The sequence below is a fragment of the Haliaeetus albicilla genome, chromosome 1, assembly GCF_947461875.1.
Source record: "Haliaeetus albicilla chromosome 1, bHalAlb1.1, whole genome shotgun sequence".
NCBI classification, from domain to species: Eukaryota; Metazoa; Chordata; class Aves; order Accipitriformes; family Accipitridae; genus Haliaeetus; species Haliaeetus albicilla.
In genome coordinates, this window is record NC_091483.1 from 70,685,509 (window position 1) to 70,696,279 (window position 10,771).

General features: G+C 46.4%; 1 protein-coding gene across 1 annotated transcript; it reads right to left on the reverse strand.

Annotated features, from left to right (window-relative positions):
• Window positions 1-489: 489 nt before the first annotated feature.
• Window positions 490-2,590, reverse strand: DRD5 (dopamine receptor D5). The gene has a single exon (XM_009921433.2). It carries the CDS (start codon window positions 2,559-2,561, stop codon window positions 1,101-1,103), a length of 1,461 nt encoding a protein of 486 aa, XP_009919735.2. The 5' UTR covers window positions 2,562-2,590; the 3' UTR covers window positions 490-1,100.
• Window positions 2,591-10,771: the final 8,181 nt, after the last annotated feature.

Consider the following 10,771-nt stretch of genomic DNA (forward strand, 5'->3'; position numbering starts at 1 on the left):
TTTTTCTTCTCCTGGCTTGAATAAGTTCTCTAATGTCTACACTGGGAAATGCAGATTATTAGCATCATTTTCAAACACAGTTATTGTTTATAGACACATTCAGCTCCTAATTCCATCACCAAACTCTTCTCATTAATAGTATTTTTAAAAAGTAAGTTCACGTATAGAATTAAGTGGAAAGCTTTAACAGCTTGTAGATATGTATACTTGATATTCTTAGCTGCAGAGAGGTATAGCATCAGTTATAATACTAAGAAGGAAAACAGGCATACATCTAGCTTTAAGTAGAGCCATATAAAAGAGTCCATTTAAGTCAATCATTCCTATGAGCCTTGCTTTTATTGAAAAATTTTATTTTCTATACAGACTACCTTGCTTTTAAAATAATAGGGTTTGACTGTTAGTCACTCTAACCATTCAAATAGGAATGTTAAAGTTTGAATACTTGTTGCAAACCTTTCAGGGTGATAAATGAAAGATAATAACCCCTTGATCAATGTAACTTTTATTTATTCATTTGGGAACATGGCAAGGATATCATAGGCAACAACGCCGCCTAGGAGAACATGGATTTCACATGAACTGTTTTGGCAGAAATATGCATTTAAATAATCATCCAAATCACCACCTCACTATTTCTATCTTTAAAAAACAACAACAACAACAACAAAAAAACCCCAACCAAACAAAACACAACAGAGAAAAAGAAACATAAGATCTGAACAAACAAACAGCCTAGAATTTTTTTCTTTTTAATGTCTATGCCAGCCACATCTGTCCCTGATTTTAGAAGTTGCAATACTTAGCACTGACAATGGCACCTTTCATTTGCAAACACGTTATAAACATGAACTGACCGTAATTATACCACAATACCTCACCACAGCTAATCAACGCGACTGCCTGGTCCTCTCTCAGCCTGGGGAAGTGCTGAACTAAGTTTGTGCTGCCAGCTCCCTGTATGACAGCGTCTACACCTTGCAAAGTGCTACACATGAAGTGACTGACCAAACTATAGCGTAAAATCAAGCAGGTTTTTCCACTCAGCGCTAATATTTTGTTTTATAATCCAAGAAGAACTGACCGGGGCAGGATGCAATTTAATGTAAACCATTTGGAGTGAAAGGTGTTATTTTGCCTAGAGAAATCTCCCCCTCACAGTCCAGCTCACAGACAGAGTCAGTGGCAATCTCATGGTCAGGGGAGATCTGAGACATCCCATCAAAAGGGTCCTCACGGTTTTCCTCACAGTCAACCACATTTGGGATCATGTTAACGTAAGCAGTCGCTATCTCCTTATGGAAAAGGGTGTCCTGGTTGTAAGAGATAAGCTCGTTGCTTATATTAACAGTCTCCACTGGAGTACTAGAGCAAAACTGACCGCATCCCAGGAGGTTGGAGAAGACCTTTCTAAAGTCAGCATTGAAGGCGTAGATGATGGGGTTGAGAGAGGAGTTGGCCCAACCGAACCAGACGAAGATATTAAAGGTGGTCTCGCTGACGCAGGGAAGGCCAGCGTGGGGGTCACTGGGTGGGCTCTCGCAGAAGGGAACCATGCAGTTCAAGATGAAGAATGGCAACCAGCAGCAGACGAAGACGCCCATGATGACGGAGAGAGTCTTCAACACCTTGGTCTCTTTCCTGATGGAGGACTTGAGGCTCGTGTGATGGTGGCAGTCGACATGGCTGCTCCGGCAGCTCTGCGCGTGCTCGGCTGCCCTCTCCAGGGAAGAGATACGACGAATCTGCACCTGGGCAATGCGGTAGATTCGAGTGTAGGTAACTATCATGATAGCCACCGGGATATAAAAACTGATCAAGGAGGAGGAAATAGCGTAAGTCCTGTTGAGGCTGGAGTCACAGCTCTCCGACGGTCCAGCGAGGGTATCGTTGCTGCCGGAGGTCCCATCAGAGGGTCTCATCGCTGCTAACGTCACCCACGTGGTGCTCATATCTTCCGCCCAGGTGGTGACAGCACCTGCCGCTGCCCAGCCAGCACCAAATCCACCTCCGACATCACCGGCGGCCGCAACATCCCCGCCTTTGTGCCAGTTGAGCTGGACGGGGATGAAGGAGATGAGCACGGACAAAGCCCACGCCACGCCGATCATCACCAGAGCCAGCCGCTGGGTCATCTTCCTCTCGTAGCGGAAAGGGCTGGAAATAGCCCAGTACCTGTCCACGCTGATCACGCACAGGTTCAGGATGGAGGCCGTGGAGCACATGATATCGAAGGCCACCCAGACGTTGCAGAAAGCCCCGAAGGGCCAGTACCCGGCCACCTCAGCCACCGCCTTCCAGGGCATGACTAGCAGAGCCACCAGCAGGTCCGAGACGGCCAGCGACACGATGAAGATGTTGGTGACCTTGCTCCTCAGGTGCCGGTAGCGGACGATGGCCGCGCACACCAGCACGTTCCCAAAGAGCGTCCAGAGGATGAGCAGAGCCAGCAGGCTGCCCGCCGCCACCTGCGCCGCCCCGGGGGCGCCCGCCGGGCCCCGCGCCCCGCCGGGGGGTCCCGCCGCCGGCGGCAGCGGCGGGCTCCGGCCGCCCCGCAGCATGGCTGGCGGCTCCCGCCGGCGGCGGGGCGGCGGCGGCGGCCGGGACGCGCCGAGCAGCCAGCGCCGCCCCGCCGCCCGGCCCCATGGGGCCGCTGCCCCCCCGCCACCCCTGCCCGGTGCCCCGCCGCTCCGCGGCTCAGCCGCGCACCGGGCTCCGCGCTCTGCCTGGCGCGCCCTCCTCGCCCCCCTGCCCGCCCCGCGGCTCGGCGCGGCTCCCCCCCGCCCGGGGTCGCGGCTCCCCCCCCCCCGCTCGGGGCCGCGGCTCCGCGCCCCGCGGCCGCCGCCCCCGCTCCGCGGCTCGGCGCGCACACCCCCGGCTCGGGGTACCCGCTCCGCGGCTCGGCGCCGCTCCTCTCCTCCGCGGGGTGCCCGCTCCGCGCCCGCTCCTCGAGGTGGCGGCTGCCGCCGCCGCCGCCTCCTCCCGCCCGGGCCGGCGGCTCCGCCCGCCCCGCGCCCGCCGGGGCTCCCAGCGCGGCGGCGGGAGCGGCGCCCCCGCTGCCGGCTCCCCGGGGCCGGCCCGCCCGCCCCCGCCGCCCTCTGAGCATGCTCCGCCGCCAGGGACGCCCCGGCCGGGGCAACGGGACAACGGGACGACAACGGGACGGGGCGGCGGGGGCGGCCGTCACCCTCCCCATTTTTCGCAGCCGACGCCGGCTTTGCGCCGTGGTTCTGCGCAGCTGGAGGGAAGAGCGCCGGCCCACCGCGGGGAACGGGGAGATGCTTTCCGCCCCCCCCGGTCCCCCGCCGCCAGCATCCCCCGGGGAAGCGGGGCTGTCGGGGACGGGCACGGCCGCAGCGCGCTCGGCCTCTGGGAGCCGGCGGGGCTGAAAGTTGCCGCGGGGGGGGGGGGGGGGGCGGGACGGGCTGGGTTTCTTCCGTGGGGATGGGGAACGTTGCCTAAATCGGTGGTTGTTCCACAGGGTTCTGCGGGACCAACGAGAGGTGTTACGGGCAAGAATCCCGGCAAACGAAATCCGATTCTCTCCCTTTTCAGCTCTTTTCCGGGGTGAACCTTTCCTCTCGGTAGGGCTCCAGCGCAGCTAGAAAACGGAGTTAGGAAGCGGTAGGTACAGGTGTGAGCGGTGTGCTGTCGGACTGGCCGTGCCCTAATGTCAGGCCTGCGCTTCGGACAACACGCTTTAGCGATTTTTATCCAAAACATTATGGACTTAGCTTCTCCAAAACGGAATTCTTTTTAAAAACCCTTGACAGAGATCAGACCCATTCTCGACTCAACAGCCTGTTTTGGCAATGGAAGGGCTGAGAAAGCCGCTCTTCAGGGGCCTTCCAGCCGCTTCTCCGGGCAGATGGGCCAGCACGAGACTCACTCTACCTTGCTGGACCTGCAGTGACATGGAGGAAGATTAAGTGTTAGAGTTGCTAAATACAGAGTAATAAATAAATAAACTCTGCAACCTTTTAGGCAGTTTTCTAAAATTGTCACAAGAAAAACTGGAGCTTCACTTTAGCTCTCGCTTAAGAAATTGGCACTACTTTTCCACATTTAAGCAGAGTTATATTTAATATTGGAGGGAGAATTTAGCTTTTGTCACCACTGAATTCTAAACAGCGTGACTAAAGCCGTGATGCTGAGGCAATGTGTTGCTTGCACAAACTCTGCTTTCCTAAGCAATACCTCCTACAATTTCTATAAACGAGGGACTGAAGTGCACAAGTATTTGTGCACGTGCCTGTTGAAGCTGCTAGTCCAGAAATGTGGATATTTTACATAAAAAAGCAATGATCTGATTTGCTTGTTTAGCTTATATTCATCGCTTCACCAGTGTAGAGGTACGTGCATATACATGCATATCCGCCAGCACAAATTATGTATATATAATATGGTAGCTATATGCATGTATGTATTTACATACATGCAATCAGTACGCATTAGCTATTTAAATAGACATATGGGTCGGTATCTGTCTGCTTAATAATAATAGTACCCCCCAAAATAACATAGCCTGCTCGCAGCTCAGCAGCAGCATGCACACGCTGGTGGCTTGGTACAAATTAGCACCGGTGGGGGAAGCGAAGACGTTGGGCTGCGGCTGGGAGCAGCGGAGGTGCGGGCGTACGTTATCTCCTGCCAGCTCTGCTGTGTGTGGTGGAGTCAGGCAGCGAGGAGGTGCAAGCAGCTGGCAAAGATGCCTTAACCCATTGAAACAAAAATTGTCAGAGCTCACTTGTCAGACATCTAAAGAATGAAATTTTACTACGCTCTCTACAGTACTGGCTGCAATAGGCGGACCCAAAGTAGTGAGGAGTTTGCAAAGTATCTCATTTATCGGCCAAGTGTTGCATTTGGCTGTCTGGCTCCTGCGTGACTCAGAATTTAGAGGATATAATATCGTCTCCCACCTATTTCATCTTTAGTGAATGTTCTTGACTGTCAGCTGGTGTGAACTGCAGCTGCTCTCCAGAGATCCCTGTGGAAAAAGACCTATGACTGAGCTGAGGGAAGCTTCGGCAACCAAAGACGCACCTGTACCTATAGGTGCACTGGCGATAGTCTTCAGTGTTGATCCAACATTTCATGCACACTCAAAACTTTCTTTCAAGTCAAAGGAACGCATTAGGAGATCAGTAATACTTTCAATGGTAGTAGAAAAATATATTGGTTTGTGATGGGGTGGCATATGAGACTAAAACTCCCACGCTAACAGACTCCAGTGAGTTGGGAAGAGGTGGAGCAGGAGTGGGCAACAGGACAACTGCTCTGCTGCAGTGCTTGTCCCAGATCATTCATGGTGGCACCAGGTCAGAGCAGCAATCATGTAATGGGGACGTTTACAGTATGTTATAATATTCCATCCATTGCCATCAACGTTTTTTCAGCCTGAGATAAAAACCTTTAACTTTTATAGGTTGTTAGCATCCTTTTTTTTTACTTTCTGTAGGCAGTTTGCATATAAATCTCATCTTAAGAATAGCCCATTAAAACCACAGCTGTCAGTTGCTGAGAGATTTGGGTTGGGTTTTTTTCATCCTGAAATCATCTTTGTAATGGCTTTTGTGCTTTTCCTTCAGAGCCTTGTCTTGTTTTTCTTTTTTTTATTCACCTGTTAAAATTGCACTTCTCTCTCACAGCTGGCACGTTGGAAGTAACGGAATTTAACTACTATTGCAATGGTTCTGAGCGAAAAAAAAATCTTTGCAGTTCCTGATTTCTAAAATGTATGTTTTACTAGCTCTTTCCCTTCTTCGCCACATATTCTATTTCCTTTTCAAAATACACAGATGCACTGTTCTGCCAAATGATATTTATTTAAAAATACACAACACTCAGAAATTCACACGTTCTCTCATCTAACAGATACTCAATGTAAAGAGATAAAAAATAATTAACGCCAAAAGGAAGTTAAAATATGCAGACACAGTTGTACACTGAGGTTTAGGCTATAAAAGCATCCCTTCAAAAACCTCCCATTACGGTTAGGCTCTAAAACAGGCGAGAAGAGGTAGCGGTAGAGGTGGAGGAGGCGGGAAATCACTGTACATTAGGCCAATTTAGTTAAGTAGCTGGACATGTTCTTAACTGTACAAGCATGTTCAAGCGGAGCTATATTTAGGAGCATGGTTGAACATATGCTTAAGGTCCGTCAGTTTTACTCACTGCAGCTGAAATGCTTTACCGCACAGGGATGGACAGAGGTGCAGGTGTATATATAGCCACGTGAAAATATCGAGGAAGGAAGGGAGAGAACTGACATCATCAATTTATTCAGGAAGAAAAATCCTTGCAGACTAGGTCGGTTTCTGCTGTTCGTGTTTCAAATAAAATAAAAAATATATGAGCAACCAGACTATGATCAGAAAGGCATTACAGGAAGTATGCCTGGGAAACTTCCTCAGCTGAGCAGAGGGCAGCAGGAGGGTTAGCAACAGCTGGCGATATCTTACAGGGGGGAAGTTTTCTGATAATAGATGACTTTCAACCTTCCAGGTAAGGTTATAAAAACTGCAGTGGCTAGAAACTGAATCTATGAGAAATCGGGGTAAGAGGGAAGGTGCACATTTTTAACAGTGAGGATGATTAATGGCTGATGCAATTGATTTGGGGTTGTAATAGATTTGTCATCATTTGCAGCCTGAAAGCCAAGGCTGAATGCGTTTCTTAGAGACTCTGCCTCAGCTCATCCCCCAGCTCTGTCTTGATTCAGATGGTACCAAACAGCATCCTGCAGTCTGCATTGTGGGAAAAGTAATTTTAGACAGTTACAGTTATCCCCGCTGGCCTTAAAACCTGTTTAAGTTTTTGTTGACTGGGAACTGTGATGGATAGTATTAATTAACCATTTATAACAGAATGAACAGTTCTCCCAGTATCTCCGTTGCTTTTTTCTCTGTAATGACTGCGATACGATTCCTACATCAGCTGTTGATCACTCTCTGGGTGAAATCATGAAGTAATTGATGCTACTAGAAGTGATTTCCACAGATTTTCCTTTTTTTTTTTTTTCTTGTTATTCATACTGAGCCTGACTTCATTTAAACCAATGGTAAAAGATGAAAGATGAATGCTAGCCAAGACCAAAAGCAAAGGGAATAGAATTTTTGTGAATATGATTTCTTGGTGGACTGTCTTAGTTCATTTTGTGGCTTTTATCTTATAAAATATTATCTTGTATTTTTGAATATTCATAATTATATACTCAAAATTAGTATCATTTTTAATATAGCAAGAGCTCACATGATGGAAAACTACTTAAGATCAGTGACATTTGAAGGAAGATAAAGGGAAAAAAAAGAAAAAAAACTGATTTATACAATGATAGAATTTGGGTATGTTATTTCTATTCTCTGGGTGTGCACAGCTATATCCCAGGTGAACATCTCTCCTGAGAAAATTATCAAGATGAAAATAGTGATTTTCATTTTCTAATACTGAATGATTCAAGATTTTTGTTTTGTCTTTTGTCAGCTATACTACCAAACTGCAATTAAAAATCAGGTGGGCTTAATTCCCAAAGAAGCTGCTGTAATTTTGTCTCTGGCTTAAATAGTATAACAATTTGCCCTATGGAGTAATTTGAAAACAGATTTCTTTTCAGTGTTCTGATTTCTCTGTTTCTCTAACCCACTGTATATTAACAGGACCTAAGAATTTTATTTTGAATGTGTAAATTACAGGCTTTTTTAGTTAATAATTTTTACTGGAACGCTTGCAATCAACATCATTTATCTTAGGATTTTACCCTGTCCATTAACTTAGTGTGAGATTGTCTTCCACAAAATGATTAGGAAAACCAAATCCTTCATGGAATCAAACAAACAGTAATTTCCCTAATGAAAACAGACACTATTGTGAAGACTTTTATGTCTGATAGAAAAAGGGGACTCAGAAGACAGAAGTCAGCAGCTGGAACACAGATGATGTCTCATAGGGTCGGACAGTAACTCATCGTGGGGCTTCCCTCCTCCCAAAAGGCAGCTGCTGGATGGAAGGAATGGGGTTGCGAAGCGGGACCCCCAAACCTCGGCTGCTTCGCTGGCACTGTGGGACAGCTGTATCCTCGCAGGATAGCCTGTTGCAAATGCTGAACAGAAAACTGCAATACAAGGTAATTTTACAAGTGTGTCAACAGTTAGAGCTGATAGGTTTTTTGATCTGTGTTTTTAAGAGTTGTATAGGACCAGGGCTAGGTTTTGTAGTTCAGGAGTTATTTGGGGGAAGAATTCCAGTTTCAAATTTTTAAACACTAGTGGTAAGAATGAGCAACTTTATCACTTTGAGATAAACAGCAGTAAATTACTGCCTTTACTTAGTTCTGCCCTTTTTTTTTTTTTTTTTGCCTTAAGTAAGACTTAGAATGAAATGCTCCTTTAGCATCAACAGGTCTCATTCATCTCCATAGCAGAATATCAGCAGTAGGGATTAGAAAGTTCTTTATTAAATACCTGTTGCAATCATCCTTAGGACTATTAGTGCTATTACAGAACACAGAGGAAGAGCTGATGAAGACGTCGGTCTGCTGACACAAGAGTTGTACTGGAGTTGACATAGAAAAACTAAAGTGTATTCTTCTGTCCATCTGTGAGACAGCAATAGCTATTTATTCTGAATTGTGAGTAGCCTTCTGCATGCCAAGCAGTGGCATTTTATCCTACAGTGCGTCTAGATTTGTCGTCCTCTTAGTTTCTCCTTCTCCAACACACATAAGGAGGGTCGAAGAAGAAATACGCACTTTTTCAAGTGCAGAGAGCATCAAGTACCCTCTGAAATGCCTTTATGACCCCCATTCTTCTGGCTGACACACTGCAAACCAAAGGAGGGAACATACAGATTGAAAAGCATGTGCTTTAATAAATCAAGGCAAATACCCCAAATTCAGCAAAAAGTCATAGCCGCAGTGGATTGGTGCAGTGTGCAGCCTTGGAACAAAAAGCACCTTTGAAAAGGAAGGAGGTAGGACCTTGACAGCATCATATGGGGCAGGCCCAGGATCTGAGCAGTCTGGGCGAATTGCTGTCTGGGGTTCATTTGGGGAATGGCATGGCTCTGCACTCCTCTCAGGGAAGGCTTCTGTTAAAAGTCACAGTGAGACCTAAGCAGTGGCCGTGATACTTACTGGGAGCCAACAGCTTGTCCCAGTGATCCTTATGTTGGTAAAACAGTAACTCTACCCAGTGAGATTTTCTGTATATTATTTTGGCAGGGTTGGTCAATCAGAAGACTTTAATATATATACTAACTTTCAAGATACGTTAAAATCTATTTCTGCCTTGGGGATTCAGCAGAAGTAACTACACGGCCCAGTCTTCATGAAACATAAAATGTGTATTGATCCGAGACAAAAAGAGTTGCCATGGGGAGCAGCAGGTTCCCGAATGTCAGAGCAGAAAACAAAGCCAAGGACAGAAACTACCCATTGAAATATTGTCTAGCTGCTTTCATCAAAGAAAATATTGCAGATCAAATTATCTGATATTTGTGAATTGTTTGTTGCACGTAGGCTATATTGATTGCACTAATTACCTGCAATAATGATACCCAGCTCTGGATCTGAATTTTAATTTTAGAATAATTTGCAACTACTTAGTGTTGCTGCCGTGGCCTTTATAGTTAAAAATAACTAGCTAATGCAATTCCTTTTAGTACTATTGACTGAGATTTGTGGCCCGAAGAGGGACGGGCTATTTTATTTTAGCTGTAGCTCTATCCAAACATAAAAGATAATAATGAGAATTATAGTTGCACAAAAGTTTAGCATTCATTTCTGCTTTGACAGAATATGAGGTAGTTTCCTTCCTTGGGTCATTTAATCTATTAATTATGCCCCACTAATTTCTGTTGTCGCAGAGTCAGGTCCCCACGTAGCAGTGAGCGGACTGGCTTGCCCCTGTCAGGTCCTGCCTGTACTTGATGGCCACATCTCAGAGGTTCAGTGTCAGTGCCACACCTACACGCAGAGCTGACCTCAAATGCAGGCACAGTCATCTCTTCTTCAGCTAGTGAAGTTTGGGTTCTTGACTCTTATCACACTGGAAAGGTTTTCCAAAATGGTGAGCAAAGAAAATAACATTAAAGGTTTGGAGAGAAGAAGGACACTCATGCTTGGAAAAGGACTTAAGAATACTTTCAAAAGTGTGTTTGGCTAGTGTTACATCTTGTTAAAGTATTTCTTGGTTATGAAGCTATCTGATTCAAGCAGGCAGTGGTGGAAAATCACACCTGGGGAGCGCTGCAGGAGTGCTTCTCGTACCTGGGAGAAGAACGAGGAAGGGGGGGCATGTAACCAGCTACCATTAAGACGTTGTTACGAAGCTATTGCTTACTACCTCGTAGCTGTTAGTTGCTGCCTTCCTACAAAGGTCATTGCCTGTTAGAGACGGAATTACTAAATTCAGAAGATGATGGACTCAAGTCTGAACCAAACACCAAGTGTAGATTTAACCCTAAATATGTTCTGATTTGTTTCCATGCATTTTTAAAAGCATTCTGATCTTCAGTTGAGCCTGCTAAGTATTTGATTGCAGAATAAATTAGGATAAAGAAGTTACAGTATCCTTGATAATCCTGCCTGTGTGGACAGGACCTGTTCCTCACCCTGCTTTGATTAAAATGCTGATGTGGTTCCCTGGAACTAATGGATCTATGTGTGCCTTTCACAAACTGGCTTTTAATTCCAGGTATGTTGCAGTGACATTCAAGCAAAGATTTATTGGAAAATAAACATGAAACACGGCTGCTTGTGCAAGCTTTGATA